General features: G+C 46.2%; 1 protein-coding gene across 4 annotated transcripts in view; it reads left to right on the forward strand.

Annotated features, from left to right (window-relative positions):
- DIS3L2 (DIS3 like 3'-5' exoribonuclease 2) overlaps window positions 1–21541 on the forward strand; it is a 432959-nt gene that overhangs the window by 34588 nt on the left and 376830 nt on the right. For all 4 annotated transcript variants that reach the window (XM_029615480.1, XM_029615481.1, XM_029615482.1 and 1 more), the window contains 2 exons: window positions 3722–3867; window positions 10036–10089. In XM_029615480.1, coding sequence (XP_029471340.1) covers window positions 3722–3867; window positions 10036–10089 — 200 coding nt within the window. The remainder of the gene's footprint in view (window positions 1–3721; window positions 3868–10035; window positions 10090–21541) is intronic.

The raw sequence follows: 21541 nt of genomic DNA on the forward strand, positions 1-21541 counted from the left end.
AGGAATCCCGCCCGCCTCCCCACGGAGTTGGGTTCTCCTTCCGGTTTGTTGTTTTATTTTTTTGTTCATATTTTTTTCTATGTTACGAGACTGAAGGGGGACCTTGCGTGGATGCGCGGATAGTGGCATGCTGGGCATGCTCAGTGTGCCGGTCAAAGCTTCTAGAAACTTTGACAAAAGTTTTCCATGCTGGGCTCCATCGGATGATGCCACCTAACATCCTGCTGTCCTAGGAGAACACCTGTTACAGGTAAGCAACTGCGCTATCTTTGTCACTCAGAGGATCTTCCTTGATTTCCTGTAGGAGGGGATACAAATCTCCTGTTATTCTTTGGCGTTTACAAGACAAAGGATTTGCTTCATTTGGATTAAATTGCTCCCCTTTCCAGATCCAAGCTCTTGTCCCTCTAAAAGTAAATAATAATCAGTATAAAAAAAAAAAAGAAATCCGCAGCATAGAACGAGATGGGTGGTTTCCAAAACTCCTGAGGGACCCAAACGAGTCGGATTTTCAGGATATCCACAATCAGGCCGATACTGTAAAGTGCACTCCGCTGAGCGCACCTTTTAACCCGGCTTGGACGTGCGTCCCCTTATTGTGTAAGGGGTTTAGCGCATCCTTAACGTGCGTCCAAGCACCCCGAAACTAATAGGGGTAGATTTTAGGACATGCGTGCGCACACGTGGACGTGCGGTTTTATAACATGCCGCGCTGCCTTCCCCCCGCCCTCCCCTGACTTTTATCTTATCTTTTGCAATCCTCTGATACAGGGGTAATGGCCGCTGTGCCGGAGGCCTCTGGCCCTGCCCTCACTCCCGGACCGCCCCTTTAGTAAAGCCCCAGGCCGTACAAGCATCCCGGGGCTTTACGCGCGTCGCCGGGGTTCTTTAAAATAGGCCCGGCGCGCGTAACCTTTTGAAAATCTGGCCCATGGTGCTCATCACGTGGAAATGCATGTTCATGAGGCTATGAGTCGTTCACCCCAGATACTGTGGGGGGGGAAAAAAAAAGGAAGCGCCCGATCCGCACATTTTATGCTCAGAAATTAACGCCTGCCTGATATAGCGCACAGAAACTACTGCCAAAGTTAAAGGAAAAAAAAAAAGTGTGCCGGCGGGCCAGGGTAGGAAATCGGATGCTCAGTTTTACGGGCGACCCCTCGCTTGTCTGCTGTATCGTGTGCCCAGGAGGAGGGGGATGTCCTCGCGTTGCAAGCGCGGGTGCCGAAAACGGATGCCCCCTTTTTTTTTTTTTAGCGCGTCCACACTGTATCGGCCTGAGTGAATATGCATCAGAGAGATTTACGTGCCGTCTCCATAGCATGCGCATTTTATCTCCTGCAATTTTATGGTGGATATCCTGAAAACTGGACTGGCTGCGTGTCCTCCAGGCCGGGTTTGGTTAACCTCTGATCTAGATGAGGACTCGAGCAGCCAGCAAGTTGAGCACCTTCCGTTTCACGCTGCCGGCTTTTGGACCGGTGGCGTCCAGGCTGGATCCTTGCTTCTGCGCTCCCTCGTGATTCAGGTAGGTTAAGGGATGCTGTGCTATCGTAGCAGCTTGGTGCTCCACTGAGCTGTTGTATGACTAAGGATGCCTGATGCAAACATTTGAAAAGCTGGTTAGGTTTAGATTGGGGAAGAAAAGATGGTGAGATTGGAGGGGAAAAAAATCCAACTTATTTGAGAGAAGCAGTCTCATGTCTTCAACGTGGCATCCCCCCTGGGCCTGCAGGTGACGGTTGAGCTGGCGAGCATACGGGCTCAAAGGTGGAAGCTGTGAGAGCTTAGGAACAGCAAAAGCAAAACGGGCTTTCAGGTTCTTTTTTGCTGGATTCATGGGGTTCCTTAGGCTTCCCATGATTTTGAACTTAGGTTTGTGCTCTGGTGTTTCGGAGTTGGCCAGCCAGTTTGTGTTTTGGGCACGTGGGAGGCCTTGTTCCCCCTGCTCCAAGATTTCAACCTGTCAGCAGATCTGCTTCAGATATTTCTGCCAAATAATTCAATCTATTTCCTAGCTGTGTTTTACTAGCTCTGAACCAACGGGTCCTTCCAGTGACAGGTCAGCTTGTAATGTCTCCGTCTTTTAGACGTGCAGTGGCGAGGAAAGCTAAGCATGATTTTTTTTCCCTGAGCTGGCTTCATTAGAGATGATACAGTAGGAATCAGCAGATAAGGCTCACTTGGTCCATTTGGTTTGCTCTTTTTTGCTACCTACTGTGCTATTTTGACCTTTGGTTTTCTCCCTTCTACCTCCATCCCCTGAGGTCCCTTTGTGTGTGTCCCCGGCATGCATGAATTCAGCCTCTGTTCTGGGTCCTGTAACACATGCTATCTGCTATTCTTTTTGTGCAGCTCTAAATGTATTAGAAAAATGCTTTGCACTGGTCAATAAAATGTTAAAATGTAGACGCTAGGAGTTGCTAATAACCGACGTGAAGGTCTCTCATTTGCTGAATTGTTGTTATGTCTCTTAGGGTAATTTCCATGGCTTCTCTTTGAGCAGGGGATAGATGCTATTGTAAAAGTTTCAAGAGCTCAGCCTGCATCTCAGGTCTGTCTGTGCTGGGAACACTTTCTTTACTTAGATATTTTTTTTTTGAAGGAGCTTATACTGTAAATTTGATCGCAGTCTTCTCTCTCAACAGTTACTAAGCCACAATAGCAGGCAATGTCCTCTTGTGGCTTGGTAACTGGTCAAGAGATAGGAAACAGAGAGTAGGTCTAGATGGTTGGTTTTCTCAGTGGAGAAGGGTAAACAGTGGAGTGCCTCAGGGATGTGTACTGGGACCAGTGCTTTTTGTACATTTATAAATGATCTGGAAAAAGGAACAATGAGTGAGGTGATCAGATTTGCAGGTGACACAAAATTATACTGAATTGTAAAATCACAAGCAGATTGTAAGAAATTGCAGGAGGACCTTGTGATATTGGGAGTCTGGGCATTCAAATAGCAGATGAAAATGTATGTGGACAAGTGCAAAGTGATGCGCATAGGGGAAAAAAAATATCCCAGCTACAGATGCACGATGTTGGAATCTGTATTAGTACTCCCCACCCAGGAAAAGGATCTTAAGAGTCCTTGTGGACCACGTTGAAATCCTCCGTCAGTGTGCAGTGGCAATCGAGAAAGCAAATAGAATGCTAGAAATTATTTGGAAAGGGATAGAAAGCAAAACGGATAACCTAATAATGCCTCCGGTGCAGCCACACCTTGAGTACTTTGCAATTCTGGTCGCTGCACAGAAGAGGGCTCCAAAAATGATTGCGGGGATGGATCGGCTCCCTTAGGGAGAGAGGTTAAACAGGTGAGGGCTCTGCAGCATGGGCTTAATAGAGGTTTATCGGATTACACGAAATGGAACAGGTAAATAGGGAATTATGATTTGCACTAAGGACGCATCCTGAAAGTTAACAGGTAGTGGATGGAAGCCGTTTTAAGAGTGTTTGTTTGTTTTTCTCAATCAGTGCACAATTCAGCTATGGAACTTGGTGCCAGAAAATGTGTTTAAGGCTAGTAACGTAGCTGAGTTTAATAAAGATTTAGACAAGTTTCTGGAGGACAGATTCCTTCAGAGTTATTAGCCAGACAGACTTCTCAATTCTTGTAGTGGGCAATCTGAAACCGAGAGCAGAGAGCACCAGTCGTGCAGCCCTGTGAGCGTCCATGGCGGGCTGCTGTTTTGTGCGACTTATCGCTATTACTGTCTCCCATTTACAGGTGGAACTCATGCTGCCCACTCGCCAGCCAGCGACAAGAAAAGGAATCGGCGGAAGTGCAGCAGAGGAAGGAGGAAGAATGTATTTGAGCCCTACATGTCAAAATCAGATGTATCAGACGGACTGAAGCGAGGAAACCTGATTCAGGTGCTTGACAATCTGGTCCCAGTGTCAGTCTTTTGTTACACATTCTAGCAGGAGGGAAGGGAATGTTGAGGTGGAAATATTAAAGCAGCTCAGGTCTTTGGAAGAGGCCCAGAAGCTTTAGTAGACAGGATAAGAGGTTATCATACGATGCCTTAGACTTTACACAAGTGTATTAAGATAAGCTGGGTCACACTGAAGTGTTGGCCTAACTTTCCCCGACCTAGAACCCATGGGACTGTTTGGTACCGTTTATCAAATAAGAACATTGAATTTCAATGTATCTGTAGTAACACAGTAGATGATGGCAGATAAATGAATATTTTATTTGGACAGGTACTTGGACCCTTACTTTTCAGTATATTTATAAATGATCTGGAAAGAAATACGACGAGTGAGGTAATCAAATTTGCAGATGATGCAAAGATATTCAGAGTAGTTAAATCACAATCAGATTGTGATAAATTGCAGGAAGACCTTGTGAGACTGGAAGATTGGGCATCCAAATGGCAGATGAAATTTAATGTGGATAAGTGCAAGGTGATGCATATAGGGAAAAATAACCCATGCTATAATTACACAATGTTGGGTTCCATATTAGGTGCTACAACCCAAGAAAGAGATCTAGGTTTCATAGTGGATAATACTTTAAAATCGTCGGCTCAGTGTGCTGCGGCAGTCAAAAAAGCAAACACTGTTGGGAATTATTAGAAAGGGAATGGTTAATAAAATGGGAAATGTCATAATGTCTCTGTATCGCTCCATGGTGAGACCGTACCTTGAATACTGTGTACAATTCTGGTCACCGCATCTCAAAAAAGATATAATTGCGATGGAGAAGGTACAGAGAAGGGCGACCAAAATGATAAGGGGAATGGAACAGCTCCCCTATGAGGAAAGACTAAAGAGGTTAGGGTTGTTCAGCTTGGAGAAGAGACAGCTGAGGGGGGATATGATAGAGGTCTACAAAATCACGACAGGTCTAGAATGGGTAAATGTGAATTTATTTACTTTTACAGATAAAACAAGGAATAGGGGCATTCCATGAAGTTAGAAAGTAGCACAATTAAAACAGAGAACATTTTTTTTTCACTCTGTGCACAATATAACTCTGAAATTCATTGCAGAGGATGTGGTTAAGGCAGTTAGTATAGCTGGGTTTAAAAAGGTTTGGATAAGTTTCTGGAGGAGAAGTCCATAAGCTGCTATTAAGCAAGTTGACTAGTGAATAGCCAATGCCTATTACTGGCATTAGTAGCATGGGATGTATTTAATGTTTGGGTACTTGCCAGCTACTTGTAACATGGACTGGGATGCTGGCTTGAAGGACGTTTGGTTCTTATTTGGACACACAGCTGGCTAGAATTTAGCTGGGTAAGTTAAGGGTGTTCCGGGAGCATAAGTTAAGGAAGTCGAGCCAGCCAGCTAAGTTAACCAGCTAACTCTGACAGATGTCTGGGTTGGCTAAGTCTGGTTGGGCAAAAGATCCTAGTTAGTCTTGTAACTTTAAAAATAGCTGGCTATATTCAATTGACCGGTTGAATATACCTCCAAAGCTAGCTGGATAACTTTGCTCTCCGGACTGTTTCTGAATATGGAGCTCTCTGTTTCTCACTATTATATTTATCCTTTAATGAGGACTCGTGCCAGCTGAAGCATCAAGTTCTTCCTTCTGAACGTCACAATTCTGCTCGCACAGTTTTTACTAGGAGCATAAATCTGACCTCTTACCAGTAAGTTGAGGTCTTGGGAAATCTGCCAGGCCTACAGCCCCTCAAGCGGAAGACCCTTCACTTTTTCTTGCAGATTAGACCATATTCACTAAAGACCTCCTTTCATTTTGGCTGCCCTGGACCTGTGGCTTTGCTGACCAGTAGCTGACCACCACCTCCAGCTGGCTTCGACTCACTTGTGTCCTGCGGTTCCAACGCGGCCACCTGTGGCCTGCAGTGACACTAGGACGTGCCTCTCTTACCTGTCCCTGGACAGTATTTGTCTACCGTCAGCCTGCTGGCATTGACCAGGTGGCAGCCTGCTTGTTCCGTCCCAGCTGGGTACATTGGTGGCTCTGCAGTCCCCTGGGTAAATGAGTACATAAATTCCCCAGCTCCCCGCTCCCATGTCTCTTACTGGCACTCGGCCCTTTTCCTATCACTGCTTTCCATCTTTGTCTAGTGCGTGCCCAGGTCCTGTTACAAGGGCTGGTCTCTGCCATCTCTGCTGGTAGGGCCTTTTAGGAGGTCCATGATTAATCCGGTACCCATGTCAGGTTTTGGAATATCCTCGGAGCCACGGAGAGCATCCTCCTTGCCTGTGCCCCCCTGGTCATTCCAGCCTGTTTGGAAAGCTGATGCAACTGTACCAGCTCTTAGGGTTGTGTCTGCCGCCCCAGGCCGGTTGGTTAGGGTTGTAAGCACGGCTGCCTTTTGTAGCTGTACTACTGCCGCTAGGGTTGTAATCAAGCCACACGCGGCCATTGGCTTTGGTTTTCCAGTTTATGGCCCTCTCGGGTTTCATACGACTCAGACTCCTCCTGCTTTACCCTCGGCCATTGCACTCCCTGTGTTCCAAGCAGATTTAAATTCTGTCTGCCACTGGCTCCCCCAGGCACCCACCCACCCGCCCTCTTGTTCCGTTGCACCTTCCTCTCTGCAGCTTCAGATCCTGAGCCGTGCTCCTTGGATCCCCTTCCTGTCACGTATTGGAAAGTTTCTCCCATACTCCCCTTAGCTCTTCCTCCAGTGGGAGCCTCTTTGTGTGGTTTGTTCTCTGTCCTCTCGGAGTCCTTGGTCCGACCTCCAGAAGCGAGTACGGTACTCGGGCTGAGGTCTCACTGGTGATCCTTATATTGCCTCCTTTTTCCTGCTGCTCCTGCAGCCAAGGCGCACTTTTAGCTTTCTCAGCTGCTTTATGATTTTTACGGAGATCCTTCTCGTCTGCCTCTCTGGTTCTTGTCCTAACTGATATGTGCAGGGTTTGACACACTTTTGTATAGAAGCTCATTTTCCAGATGACTGTCCTTCCATATTTTTCTCCACCCTTTCCTTGTGCTGCCGATTCAAGTATCATCCGCGGTTTAGCCAGTTTTAAAGCCCGTTCCCCAGATAGCGTGCCCGGGCGATGGGTGAGGGCTGGAATTGGGGTTCTCTTCCTCCTCTCCCCGCCCCTCCCTGGAGCCCGGGGCACGAGAGGCTGTGGCACTAGGATTCGCTCTTCAGTTTATCTTTTAAACCAGCAGGAGATCGCCGTTCTCCCCTGCCTTTTATAAAATGTTCAGGGGCTTTCTACTGCCCATGAGCGCCAGCTTTCGACAGAGTTCCTCGGTCTTGCCCTATTCAGGGCCTGGCAAGGACTTAGATATCCACTAAGGACTGGATGGTGACCACCGAAATCGCTTCAGTGAGAATCTGGGGTGAGATTGGAGTCCTTGGCCCTGCAGCACAGATCCTTAATCTGGGAACGGGGGTTGCACCCGATCCTCCTCCTCCTCCTGTCGCTTCTCACTGCACTTTTGCCTACTTTGGTTCAGGAATGGGAGTGTCTCCAGCAGCTGACTAGAGCTGAAGTCCAGCAGGGGTTCTCTGACAGGAGCGAGAGGCTGACTCTCACGGTTCAGTGAGTGATTTAAAAAAAAATAAAAAAAATTTACAAAATCCTGTTCAGTTATTTATTGGAGTTCCCTTAATATAGCAGCCCCCAGTAGTGGGCTGTCGGGTGATGATGGTCTCTTCCTTGCGCGAGCTGCTCTTGCTTTTGCTCATGACATCAACGTGAAAGGGGTCATTTTCTGGCGGTGGGACCTGCCATGCAGAGACGCTCGCTCGTGTGAGGCGCGTGTGAGGCTCCAAGGAAGAGGAAGTAGTTGTATTTAAAAAAAAAAAACAGGCCTTACCTGGATCTTAGTCGTGGGCCATATAAACATCAGAGTCCGCAGTTGAGGGCCGTCTGTGCTGAGAATGCAGCGGGCGTGCTGATTTTATGAACTGGGCACCAGAGGAACTTGAGTTAACATCTTCTCTTTTCATAATGCCATGGTGCGTTGATGTAAAACTGGCAAATGTAGCAGTGTGAGCATTAGTCATCGGGTTTTGTAAGCCGGCACTGCCTGTGTGACATCGTGGAGTCTCGAGCCAGGCCTCGATGCCGCCTCCTTCCCCCAGCGCACATGAGAACAGTTGTTCCCTGCAGATGGGGGGAGTGTAGCTGGTTCCAGATATGATATCACAGCGTGAAATGTGCAGCCTTGTAAATAAGGTTTTCAGAGAAGTTACATATCAGGACCATCTGCTTTTTAATAGCGACGTTCACTGCTAATTGCTTGTTAAAGGGGGAAGAGTTGCACGCATGTGCCTCAGTGTCAGGATCTGGCTCGGTGCTCCTCTCTCTCTCTCTCTCTCTCTTTGCCAGATGACAGAGTTTGCTTCCCCAGGGGGCCAGCTCCAGGCGCTGGGGCCTCTGAAAGCCGGTCAGTCTTGGCACACGAAGGGCGTTTTTGGCTTGCAGTGGTAAAGGAAAGCTGGATGATATCTGGCAGGGCAGGTGTGCTGCCGGGATGTGACCATGGCGGAGCTTTGACTCTGCCAGGGTCACTGGCTTGGATGGTGCATATCTGCTTTCACAAGGCTTTCGTTGCACTTTTAACGTTTCGGGTTTTATACGCTGCGGTTTGGGATTGAACATTGAAAAAACACCGGTGTGGGAAAGTGTTGTTAGGAGCATGTTGCAAAATAAAGCCCATGGCGCTAACAGTTTGGAGTGTATTTGGGCCCTGCGAGGATGGGTCAGGTCAGTTCTGCCTGGAGGACATAACAATGAATCACTAGGATCGGTGGGTTCTAATCCCAGCTCTGCCAGTCATTCGGTCCATTTTTCTCTCTGCTTTTTTATTTGGGTAATAATGACGACGTGTGTGAAATTTGTTTCACTTCCAAAGAGCTGATATTAGAAAAGCTGCTGAGATTTTCATTGACGTTGAAGTCCTATAATAGTGCTATATTTTTCTTATTGATCCTGCAGTTGGTGTTTTCACTGTTCTTACTTACCCTGTCGAGTCACTGGATTCTTCCTATAGCAGACTCCTGCCAGCATCTTGTCGGTGAAACTCCTGGTGGGAGCTCTTGATGAATTTAACAAATATGTTTAAAAAAACCCCAACCAAATAAATAAATAAAGGTCGGCTTTTGTGGTCCCTGAATCTTCTCCTTCAGCTGTATGGTGAGGGAGCTGCAGGGCCCCACGACGCCCTGTTCGGAGCACATGCCCGGGTGCGTTGTAGAGAGGCACCAGGCGGAAGCCACAAATCTAGGGAAGGCAGGCACGGCCCTGCCAAAACCTTTCCTTGTTGCCTTTGTGTATTTCATCTCTTTCGGTTCGGCTCGTTTTTTTTTTTTTTGGCTGTAAAATAGAAGATGTGGCTTGGGTATGTGCGACCGTAAGGTGCCCATGCGCTGTACTTTTCACAGCCCTTTCAATACACTGCACCTTCTGTCACAGCACTGTAACCTGTCCGTCGTTTCCTGCAAACGTTTCCAATCGTTTCTCTTTGCATCTTCTGGTTATTTTGTTCTTTTTTGATGTTTGATTTGATAGCGTTACGTGTAGCGTGATTCTGTCGCATGCCAACAGTTCCTGAGGAAAGGAATTTTAAAAAGGGAAGAAAATCCCTTGGGCGAAGTGTGCAGACAGACGTGCTGAGACCTTCAGACTTTCACTAGAAGGACACTTTCACCTTGCAAACCTTTCCTTGGTTTTCTTGTATTTTAAATCCCTGGTTTCCTCCTCCTCGACTGAGCTGCGGCACAGTGAGCCTTCCTTTGCAGCTGCAGAAGGGGTCTTTCCCCCCCATTTTTGTCCTCTCTCCTGACCTAGCCATTAGAGCTTGTAGCTGCGGTCCTTGGCTGACAGCAAAAATGTGGCGGCTCCCTTAAGGATCTGTTCCTCGTGCAGCCTAGATCTAGCCAGTAAAGTATCACTGTCGGTGTCTGGTGTCTGGGACCTCTCCTGCCCTGGGGAGCAAAATCTGGGCCTAGGTCTGAGCCACTGGGCTGGTTGAAGTTTACGGATTTAAAAGTACATCTTTTCCATTATTTCCAAATCAATCTGTTCTCCTCTGCATGAACTTGCAGGTTGCTGTAATTAATAATTTTTTTTTTTTTTTTTTATCTCTCTTAGGGCTCTCTTCGAATCAATCCTAAGAAGTTCCATGAAGCCTTTCTTCCTTCCCCGGTAAGTTACAGTCTCACGTTTTCTTCTGTTTGGACGATGTAATTGGTCTATTTCTCCCAATGAATGCTGTGGCCACAATGCCAGCAGTCACTCTGCTTTCCGGGTCATCAATATTTGTTAGCCAAGCGATTTGGGTAAGAAGATTGTGCTGAATCTGTCTGAGATGACCCCTGCACTCTTATTATTAACTTACGGCACTGGGTGAATAGTGCACTGGTTTATAGAGGTGGTTTTTGTATTCATTTCTCCTCCCTTGCCCAAGACCCAGTAGAGAGATGCCTAGTGGTCTTGCATTGCATTGCTTTTTGGAAGAGCCAGCATGGATTTAGCAAAGGGAAGTCCTGCCTTACTGGTCTGTGGGAATTCTTTGAAGGTGTGTAAAGGCGAGCTGATCAATATGGTAGTATAGATGGAGTTTGAGGAAATGGCATATCATGGTATTGAAAGCAATGTCTTACTATGGATGACAGACTGGTTAAAGGAGAAGAAGCAGAGAGTAGGACTAAATGGTCAGTTTTCCCAATGGAGAGACCTAGAGAACTGCGCTGGTTCCAGTGTTTAACATTCATTAATGATCAGGAAAAGGGACAATTAATGAGGCAATGAAACAAAGTCTATACAAAGTAAATTAAAACATAGGCAGACTGAGGAATTGCAGGAGGGAGACGAGGCAACTAACTGGCAGATGAAATTTAAAGTGGTGCAGGTAGGGAAAAATAATCCCAACTATATGTGCACAATGCTGGGGTCCATATTAGAAGTCATTACACTCTTGGGGGAGGGAGGGGTTTATGATGGATAAAGTTAATTTTAAAATTGCTGCTTTCGCGATGACATGTTCGTTACATATTACTAATCCGGTTGATTCCTTAATGGCATTGATGCATGAGTTTTCCACATTTTGGTGCCTTTTCAAGGTTGAAGCTCTACCTAGATAAGTCTGAAGCTGTGGGTATCTTGGCAAGAGTTAATTCTCTTTGGGGCCAGGATTTTCCCTTGTGGTGGGCGGGGGACTCATTTAGGGATTCATCTCCCTTCAGATGTTTCTGAACTCTATCAACTTAATATTCCACCTCTGATAGCGTAAATGAAGACTTAATTAGATCCCTGGCAGAATCTCCCTCTCTCTTTAGTGGGTAGGGAGGGTGATCTTGTTTAAAATGTTGCAATTATTGCCCTTGAGTTTTCTTAAGAAGAATCTTTGGTTGATTTTTTTGGGTTCTAGCTAACTCATGGGAACTTGGGAAGGCGGTGCTATTGGGCTTCCAGATTTAGAGAGAGAGAGAATTGGGCATTGTGCCATCTTAAAGATTGGCTTTGGGATATGGTACATTATATTCCCTTGGATGAGGAGACACATTTGGTATCTCAGTTCTGCATGTGGAGAGAGCTGAGTTGCAATCTTCTGTGAAAGTTTGGAGATCTTCTTTTAATGATGCGGAAAATTTGGCAAATTCTATGTGCTCAATTAGGACGCTCTTCAGTAATTCCCCCTTCTGTATTGATTAGTAGAAATCCAGGTTTTCTGCCAGGAAGCCAGTATGGGGCTTTCTCTTCTTCTAGCGTCAAAGGCATTGCTCTCTTACATCAGCTGTTAGGTGTGGATGGGCAAATACCCCCCCCCTTCAAGAATTACAACGCACATGTAATCTGACAATCAGCGATAACTTGGCTTATATTCAGCTTCAGCGTTAGAGTCGCAGTTTGGGAGGTGCACTTCTTAAAGAAGCTTTTTGTGATGGATTAGAGGAATTTGTTCAGCTTGAAGATTACAGGAGGGTGAGGATCTCTCGATTTTATAAGTCTTTACTATAGATTTGCCCATCTATGACTCTAGATTCTCTAACTGCTAAATGAAATAGTGTTCTTTCAACTACAATAATAGAAAGTCAAATGAGATCTGGGTTTAAGCACATTAAAATGTTAGTAGCTTCAGTGCGATTGAGAGAAATGCAATTAAAACTTTTAAAACTAGCACATATATCTCTATACGAGAGCCTTAAGGTCAGGTCTAGATGAAACTGATTTATGTTCAAAATGTCATGACTAGGGGCTCGCTTGGTTATGGTTTTTGGACCTGCATTCCCATTAGAAAGTTTTGGGATCGGATTAAGGATTATTTTTGGAAATATTCTTGGGCAAAATATTTATTTTCAGCCTGCAGGAGTCCTTTTTGATGTTCCCACTTCTTTTCGGATACACGGTAAGGCTAACAGGCTGTTGATATGTAAGGCCTTGTTTGGTAGGGAAAAGGAGCACTGTCATGACGTGGAAGGGAAATAAAGCTCCTTCACGCTGGGCAGTACCTTCCATGATTTAATGATGATGGAGAAGGCGGCAGGCCTTTCGTTTAAACGTAGGCAAACTTTATGAGAGATTAGCTACCAGAATTCACAGTTCTGTGAGAAATGATTTGTCGCTAGGAGTCAATTGAAGATGTGTATTATAATGAGGACTGGGTTTGGATGGGACCAGTACATGTGATTGGCCTTTGTGGTGGTAGCTTCTTTTATTAAGCTCCTTATTGGAAGTGATGGATGAACCTCTCTTGTTAGCTTATTTGTCATGTTTAGGGGTGGGGGTTGGAGGGGGGAAGGCAAAGTGGGGGATGTTTGGATATTTCTAGTAGATGTTATCTTGATATTGTGGGGAGGGGAAAAATGTAAAAATGTGAGTTTTGTTGTGTATGGTGTGTGGCGGGCGTAAGGGTCATGGATGCTATTTTCTTTGTAATGTTTTCAAAGAAAATAGAAGTCACCACACAGAGAAAGCATCTTGGCGTCTTGGTGTCATCGTAGACAATACGTTGAAATCCTCAGCTCATTGTACTTTGGTGGTGAAAAAGGTCAATAGAACGTAAGGGATTAAGGGACTATTCAGAAGGAATGGAGAACATCATGAGGCCCATGTATTGACTTGTGGTGAGACAACATCTTGAGTATTGTGTGTAGTTCTGGTTGTCCCAACTCAAAAAAAATATAGCAGAACTAGAAAAGATGCAGAGAAGGGCGATAAAACTGATACAAGGAATGGAGTGGCTCTCTACAAGTTAGGGCCATTCAGCTTGGAGGAGATCTGATAGAGGTTTATAAATTCATGAGCCGGGTGGAATCAGTTAATAGGGAACGGTTATTTACTCGTTCAAATTGTATTAGGATGAAAGGACATGTCATGAAACTCAAAGGCAGCAGATTTAAACCAAATTTAAGAAAGTATTTTTTCAGTCTTCGCACAATTAATGTCGCTGGAGGATGTGGTCAAGGCCAGTAAATATAGCTGGATTTAGAGAATGTTTAGTCGAGTTTCCGGAATATAGATCCATTAATTATTTGTCAGGAAGATGTGAGGATTATCTCTTCATATGGAAATGGCCTGGACTGATGGCTCATTGTTCTGACCTAGCCTGGCATTTTTTAAGTTTTTAAGTAGACCTCAGTACCAGTGAGCCAGCCAGATCATTTGATTGGTTTAAATTCTCCTCCCGCATTGTGCGCTTTCCAAGAGCGAGCACCTGTAGGTCTCTGTGTGATAGTCTGAGGTCCCTTCACACTGCATCGCAGAACTCCAGGAATTCATGGGCAACCAAATTCCTCATTGATGGTAAAGCATCTGGAGGGTAGGGCCTTCTTGGCAAGCAAAGACTTTTCAGGTAGGGAAGGAGGGGGCAGGAGAGAGAGCCCTCCCTTAAGGGCTGAGAATAGAAGTGTTTACCTTGTTACTTGGAAGAATAAGGTTGGCCCCACAAGCGGTTTCGTTTACAGAGCAAAGAAGCTGAACCCAGGACCCAGAGTCAGTGAAATCCAGCACCTTTGCTTTATTGTGACATGAGCTTGAAACATTTTCCGCTGATTAAAGTTAAGCTCCATTGAATACATTTGCTATCCATTCCTTTTTTTTAACTGCATGAGCTCATGTGTAAAGCCGTTTGTTACAAGAACTGTCCTAACTTCTGGAATAGATCACAGTTCCTCCATTGTCTCCTACTAAATAATTTAATTTTGTAAAAAACTATACTTACCAAAATAATTCACATTATCATTTTTGGTTTAACCACAATGGCACCGTATTAACATCTTTTAGTACTACGTTAAGTTGTCTTTGTATTTTAATAGTTTGTTTTTAATTTCTATTTATATAATCATACGTTTTGTAATATTATGATGTTTTTATGTTTCATGCACCGTTTTGATTGAACACTGTTTGTAAAAGCGGTATAAAAAACACTTTAAAATAAAATAAATAAATAGTGAATCCCTTTCTGAATATCCGGGAAGAGCTCAGCTTTCCAAAGTTGTCTCAAAGGTTGGATCTTGCCAGAGCCCCTGGTTTCCTGTAGCAGATTTTTCAAGTTTCTGCAGCAGATGTGGCAAATCTGCAGAATTTTCCATGAAGGTTCACAACTCTGACTATGCAAAAAAAAGTTGTTTGTTTTTTTTTTTAAACCATGTACGTTTGCTTTTAAACAGTAGTTAACTTATATACAAAATATAACAAGTACAAAACTAAATAATGCATGAAGTTAAGACATAAGTTACCAACTTTTTAAATTGTGAAATGTCATTCTTGTTTTGAATTGAAATGATCCTTTATATTTTCTTGAGAACAACTTTGTCTTTTGGAGGATATGAGCTTTATGTTTGCTAAAGATGCCCTCTATATCAGCCATCTGTCATGCTATTATTAATTACACAGAGAAATGTGTGCGCATGTATTGGGCAGAGAGATAGAAAGGGGTTGAATTAGCACAAGTCAGCAGCAGTGCCCGACATCAAGGCTTCTATGAATTGAAACGAATGCCCCCTCTGCTCGCTGTTGCAGACTTCCAAAAAGCACATCCAGGTCTTTTTTCCTTTTATCTTCTCCCTTCAGATTGGCTATTTGAAACACCAGCCTCATACCCCGTGTGCATTTATTTTTAAGAATTCTGTCTTTAAAGAACCCGCGTGCCTGGTTTAAATGCCCAGAGAACCCGATTTAATGTGGCTGCTTGTTCATAACTCCCTGGCCACGGTGCTCCCCGCTCTGACTCTCTTGTCCCGTGCTGCTTTCTGGATTGTGAGCCCTTGTGGTCCGGGGCTTTTCTTCAGTGTGTCTCGCCTTTCCGTTCCGCTTTACCTCCGCTTTCAGTCTTGGGAAGGGACACCCGGCTGTTGACGAGCCAGCGGGAGTGGGCTGGGGCACCTTTCTAATCCAGAAATGCCGCTTTTGCCCAGAGGACAGTCCAGACGTTTTCATCTGTGAAGCCGGGGGTTACCTTCCGGGGCTCCCTTTGTGGCCGGGAGACGAGGGGAAGGGCCGTGGTGCCACGTTCCCAGCCGTGTGGTCTTCAGCTCTCGCTGTCAGGGAGGCGGCGTTTCTCCAGGCAAAAGTGGTGGAGCAACTTAAAAAAAAAAAATCGCAGAAAATCTTGAATACGATAAACTAAAGTAACAAGCACACCACAGCCAAGGGCCTAGGCAGCGCGCGTATTTTTCTCTTTCTGTGGTGTGCACTTTAGTAAGTACGCACCACAGAGTTTGTTTCTTGGAATAATTTTTTGTTCTCTGATTTGTTGACTGATTTTTGTTTTTTATTTTGTTTTCTTGCTGTTCTGCTACTTTTTTTCTCTCCTTTTTCTTTGCACGGTGGTTGAGCCTCTTCGTTTTTTGTGCCGTTTCTGTGTCCCTGTGTGCGTCTGTGCGTGCCACAGAGAGAAACTTGCCAGACAGTAATGTTTCAGCGTTAGGAGCTTAGGAGCAAGAATATATGGGAAAGAAGATGGAGAAGATGAACAAAATAAATTATCTAAAACCCCCCCCCCCCCAAAAACCCCCCATAGAAATTAGGTATTTTGGGAATTTTAAACTTGGATTTTTATTTCTGCAATCAAGCAATCCTGTTGCTTCATTTCACCTTGCTACTTTGTGAGTGCCAATATATACCGTATTTAAATGTTTAGCTGCTAGTTATTAGGCCAAGCTTTTCTACCTGAATGATCAATAAGCACATAACTCTGTATCTTTAATGTCTGATAGTGTTCATCTGCAGCATCCCTTGCAGAGAACAGGGTGCGTTTGCCCCTGACTCTGATTTGGAAGAGCAACTTTCCTAGGTCATTTTACAGATAAAGCCAGAAGGCCTTTGATCTGAAAGTGATGGAGTACACATGGGTGAAGTACGGGGAAGGAGGGCTGGCAGCTTTGAGGCACAGCTCCTCTGCTGCTCCTGAGGGCCTTTACAATGTTCTGCATCTGGTCACAGGTGGCTGCTGGCCGGCAGCTGTCGGCATCGCTCAGCCTCCTAGGTGGGCTGCTGCGTTTTGCCCCGTTGGAAGAGAGCTTTGCTTTCAGTTTACAGCACCTTCTAAATCCCTCTCCCCCTTTTTGCAATAACTGATCAGCTGGTTTTCAACTATGTCTTGAAATAGAATTGCTTCTGAGTGTCATGCTGTAGAAAAAAACCCATAAAACTGGTGAAGATGCTATGAGATGCATTGACTGTCTTACTAGGAATTTTCAAAAGAAAAGGAAATAAAAATGCCTCCAGGGGAAGGAAGTTATTGCACTGAATTCAGAGTGGAAAGAGTTAATAGAAGGAAATGGGTTTGCAGTCTCTGGAGCCTGGGACTTCTTATTTGTGCAATCAGCTTCTTCTTAGGCCAATAAAACAAGAAGCCAGCGAGCGCCTGTCAGGCTGCAAGATTTCACCGAGGGCTGAAATTACGGAGACAAGCCTGCTTTCAGTGCTGAGGGGTGTGCGCACTAAATCTCGGATTAAAAAATATTCTTTGCAGGTGTGAGGTGAGAATTTAACCTTCTGTACGTGTTCAAATGCCACTCGATGGATCACACTTAGAAAATAAATGCCCCCAGAGCATGCGCACGCTAATCGCACGTAGTTTGAGTGGACAGGCTGGATCAGGAGCCCTGTGCTGACCGGCCAAAGGCATGGGGCTTTCATCCTCTCAACCCCCCTCAAAAAGACTGGACCGAGCACCCAAATCCTCCCCCCCCCCCCCCCCCAGCAAGGCTTGATGCATCCCTTCAGGCCCCTTTCAAGTACCCAGCGCTCCCGCCCTTTGCTTTTGGTCTCGGTCTTCGGACAGGTGGGATGTGAAAGGTCTTCTTACCGTCTCTCTGTCATGCCCTCATGCAGCTTTTGGGAGATTGGCTCTGGTGTTCCTCCTGCCAGGGCTGAGGAGGGGAGGACTCTGGATGCAATGAAATGCAAACTGCGTCCAAGCCCTGCGTCTCGACGACGCTCGGGGGTGACCTAAGCCTTGCTTTATTTTGCGTTTAGTGAACTGATTTGTTTGGCGGTCATAATGAAACGAGCTTTTCTACCCAGCGTCCTGTGCGCATATAAATGAAGCCACGACTTTCCAGGTTTTTACTTCGCCCCATGGCATAGATAGGAAGGTGGGATAGAAGTACAAGAGTGGTATGGAGAGGGAACAGAATCCGTTAGACAACAATCATGGATTCCAGAACAGCGAGCCCTACAATAATATCCTCCCAGCGGCTGGGCTTGAAAGCGCTTACGTGAGAAAGGGAAGTGCAATCCATTTTTAACCAGAAGTTTTCATAACCCACGCACGTCGCGGTGGTGTCGGAGATACTAATAAAAAAAAAAAAAGAAGGCAAAAGAATCCTTCCCAAACTAGCCTCGCTGAAATCCTAGACCCACCAAGGACAGGTGAGGTTTCCGACTCCCAGTGAAGAACTGGTGCTGAAAAAAGGACAACATGACGGCAGTGGTGTGAGTTCAGCACTGGGCCAGCAGCTCTTCTGTGAATCCTGTTTGTGCCGCCTATAAAAGAGCTCGTGATGCAGACTGAGACCGCCCCAGACCGCTCTGCACTCGCCTTGCTTCGGTACCGAATCAGCCGTTTCAGGTGCCTGAAGAAGCTCGTTTGGACGGGCTGATGGTGCGATTTTTCTCCCTTACATCTATAAAACCGCCCCTCAGACCTGGGCTGTGGGCTAGATGAATGCATGAGCTGTCTTCTCTGTTTCCCTAGTTGTGGTTTTCCTCCTCCTTTTTGCTTCCTGGTTCCTGGTCCTGAAGAAGTGCATTGCATAAGCAGTAAAGCAAAGAAGAGTCATGTGTGTGTTTTTCTGGGGCTGTTGCTCACCTTCGCTTTCCTGTATCCAGATAACCACTGCGTTCTTTTCTTTATTACCCTTTCGGGAGGCGTCCATAGTGTGAGAGCAGAATCCTCGCCGTGACCATCCCTTGTTCTCTCCGATGGACGCGTTGTAACCCAGCTGAACAACTTCAGGCACAGACTGACGCCTGCTTGCTGCTCATCACCGCCCTCGAGAAGAGGGTCTTGCATTATGAGAGGGCTACAATAATCCGTCGTCTTCTATAAAACACATTTACATGTGGTTTCTTTATACTCTGTCTTCCCAAGTGGATGATGGCAATCTCTTGTGCCGACATAGATGTTTTGTTTGTGTGCTGTCAAACGTTATCTAAGGGAACTTCAGCAGAAAGTTATGACAGCAATTCTTTCTGGTTGGCCTAACGGAAAATATCCGTTGTCCCGGCAAACCATGGTTGCACTGGGCACACGCAAGAAAAATGACAGCAGGAAAGGACCCTAAGGCCCAGCTCTAGTGCTCAGTTTACTTCCTGCTGCAGTGCTTTAGGTCTTTTTTAGTTCATCGGGTCTCAGCCTTTTTTCCTGTCGGGACACACCTGACTAAACTTATGACCATTATGGGGCTAAATGTAAACACACATTCTGCATACACAGGACTCCCGCGACCCCCAACAATGGGTGCAGAGCAGACCTAGGGCATTGCCCGAACAACTCATCATATAAAACATTATTCTGGTTCTGGTGTCATCTCAGAAACAGCAAAGCAAACTCCCTCTACCATCAGGTGCAATAGCCTTCCTTATGAAAAGACAGCAGTTTACCACCAATGCATGTCCTATTGAGAAAGCACAGCAAATAAGATTGATACAGATGCCTACATGCTAATAAAATACCTTACCTCAGGGATACACACACCTAACATAATCCCAAGATCTGCAATAATGCACACAAACTAATCTGCACAAAGTTATACCTGTACTATGGAGCACACTCAAACCAATAACAACTCTATAAATATTTAAAAACAGCAAACTTGTCACAATACCCAATAATTAAAATGGCAGTCAATCAAGAAAGATAAACTTAAAAAGCCACCTTTACTTACCCTCTCCAGCAACTCTCCTACTCCTTTCCCTTGCAGGCCAACAGCACTCACCGGAAGCAGCAAGGGCTGCTGAAACTTTGTCTTCACGGTCCTCTTCCTTAGGTCCCATGACCAGACAGACACATACACACATACACACACATTCACACACACTCATTCACGTCACCTCCCTGACCAATGTCTCTCTCTCTCTCACGTCACCTTCCCGACCAATGTCTCTCTCTCTCAAGTCACCTCCCCGACCAATGTCTCTCTCTCTCACATCACCTCCCCGACCATTGTCTGTCTCTCTCTCTCGTCACCTCCCCGACCAATGTGTCTCTCTCTCTCTCTCTCTCTCTCTCGTCACCTCCCCGACCAATGTCTCTCTCTCTCAAGTCACCTCCCCGACCAATGTCTCTCTCTCTCACGTCACCTCCCCGACCATTGTCTGTCTCTCTCTCTCTCACGTCACCTCCCCGACCAATGTCTGTCTCTCTCTCTCTCACGTCACCTCCCCGACCAATGTCTGTCTCTCTCTCTCTCTCTCTCTCTCTCTCTCTCTCACGTCACCTCCCCGACCAATGTGTCTCTCTCTCTCTCTCTCTCTCTCTCGTCACCTCCCCGACCAATGTCTGTCTGTCTGTCTCTCTCTCTCTCGTCACCTCCCCGACCAATGTCTCTCTCTCTCACGTCACCTCCCCGACCAATGTCTCTCTCTCACGTCACCTCCCCGACCAATGTCTCTTTCTCACGTCACCTCCCCGACCAATGCCTCTCACTCTCTCACGTCACCTCCCCGACCAATGTCTCTCTCTCTCACGTCACCTCCCCGACCAATGTCTCTCTCTCTCTCTCTCTCTCTCTCACGTCACCTCCCCGACCAATGTCTCTCACTTAGACACATACTGTCAGCACACTTGCACAAACATATACATACTCTCAATCTCACACACACATGCATTATCCCCTCTGGCTCACTCTCACTCATGACCCCCCCCCCCCCCACCTCCCCAGCACAGATAGCAGCCACCTTCTCCAGCCCGCACAACCCAAGAATGAAGAATCCCATCGTCTGCGGGGGCTAACGCTACTCTGTCTCCCATCGCTGGTCACTGGCTGTGCATCATTTTGGTCCGGGCCCACACTGCAGCCTCTCTCCTTCCTGCATGCCCCTCTGTACATCACTTCCTCTTCTGGGCCGTGGGGGCAGGAAGAAGACAGGGCCATGCCTCGAATGTTGCCAGCTTCCCCTCACACTGCTGCAGTTCCTGCCCGGGTGGAACGGCAGCAGGTTTAGTGGAAGAATGCGTCTTGCTGTGATGGAGGGGAGAGGGAAGGAAGAGCAAACAGGGCAGCAGGTCACCAGGAAGCTGCGACATACCTGCCGGTGCTTGGTGACCCGCTGGTGTGTCCTGACACACCGGTTGAGAATTGCTGTTTTAGGTGATTGTTTTTTTTGCTTTTACCACTTTCCAGAATTCTGTTACTGTTTGTCTTTAACTTCTCCCCATGTCTGCAATATCTTTTCCCTGAAAAAATATTTTCTGATGTTATTTCTTAGTCTCAATTTGGATTGCATGCATCCTGATCTAGCCAGCGAGCGTCTCCATTGTACGTTGGTGGAGGTAGACTTTCTCCTCTTGCTATGGGATATGAAAACTGCCAAACACAGGGCGAAGAAGCTTGGGCCCTGGAGTGGAAAAGAAATATTTTCTAACTAGCAGACGTCTGGAAAACACTTGCAGAGGAATAAAGATTCATAGCTCCCCCTCCCCCTCATTCCAGTCCAACCCCCCTGCATTTTCTCCTCCAGCCTGGCCACCCCGGTGTACGGCATCCCTACTGCTGCTGCTGCGGTCTTCCGTGCCTGACCTGTGGACTGAATGAATCGTCTGGTGGGTCACTGGCCCGTGAATGTACTGTCGACTCTTCTGGCCGCGTGGGCAGGAGGCCAAGGTCTAAGCCATCTTTCAGCCTCTGTGTGGCTACTGCAGGCATGCACATGCGTATCATCTCCCCCTCTTTCTTAACCATGGAATTTGGAAAGTTAAAATGTGGCTGGAGCCCATATTTCAAACAGAATAGAGACAGGGTGGAGGCGGTCCAAGGAAGAGCGACCAAAATGGCGTGAGGTCAGTATTGGACTACCTATGAGGAGAGGCTGAAGGACCTGAATATGTACACCCTGGAAGAGAGGAGGAGCAGGGGAGATACAGACCTTCAGATATCTGAAAGGTATACAGATACAGACCTACTGATACCTGAAAGGTTTTAATGGC

Source organism: Rhinatrema bivittatum, chromosome 9 (genome assembly GCF_901001135.1).
Source record: "Rhinatrema bivittatum chromosome 9, aRhiBiv1.1, whole genome shotgun sequence".
Lineage (NCBI taxonomy): Eukaryota > Metazoa > Chordata > Amphibia > Gymnophiona > Rhinatrematidae > Rhinatrema > Rhinatrema bivittatum.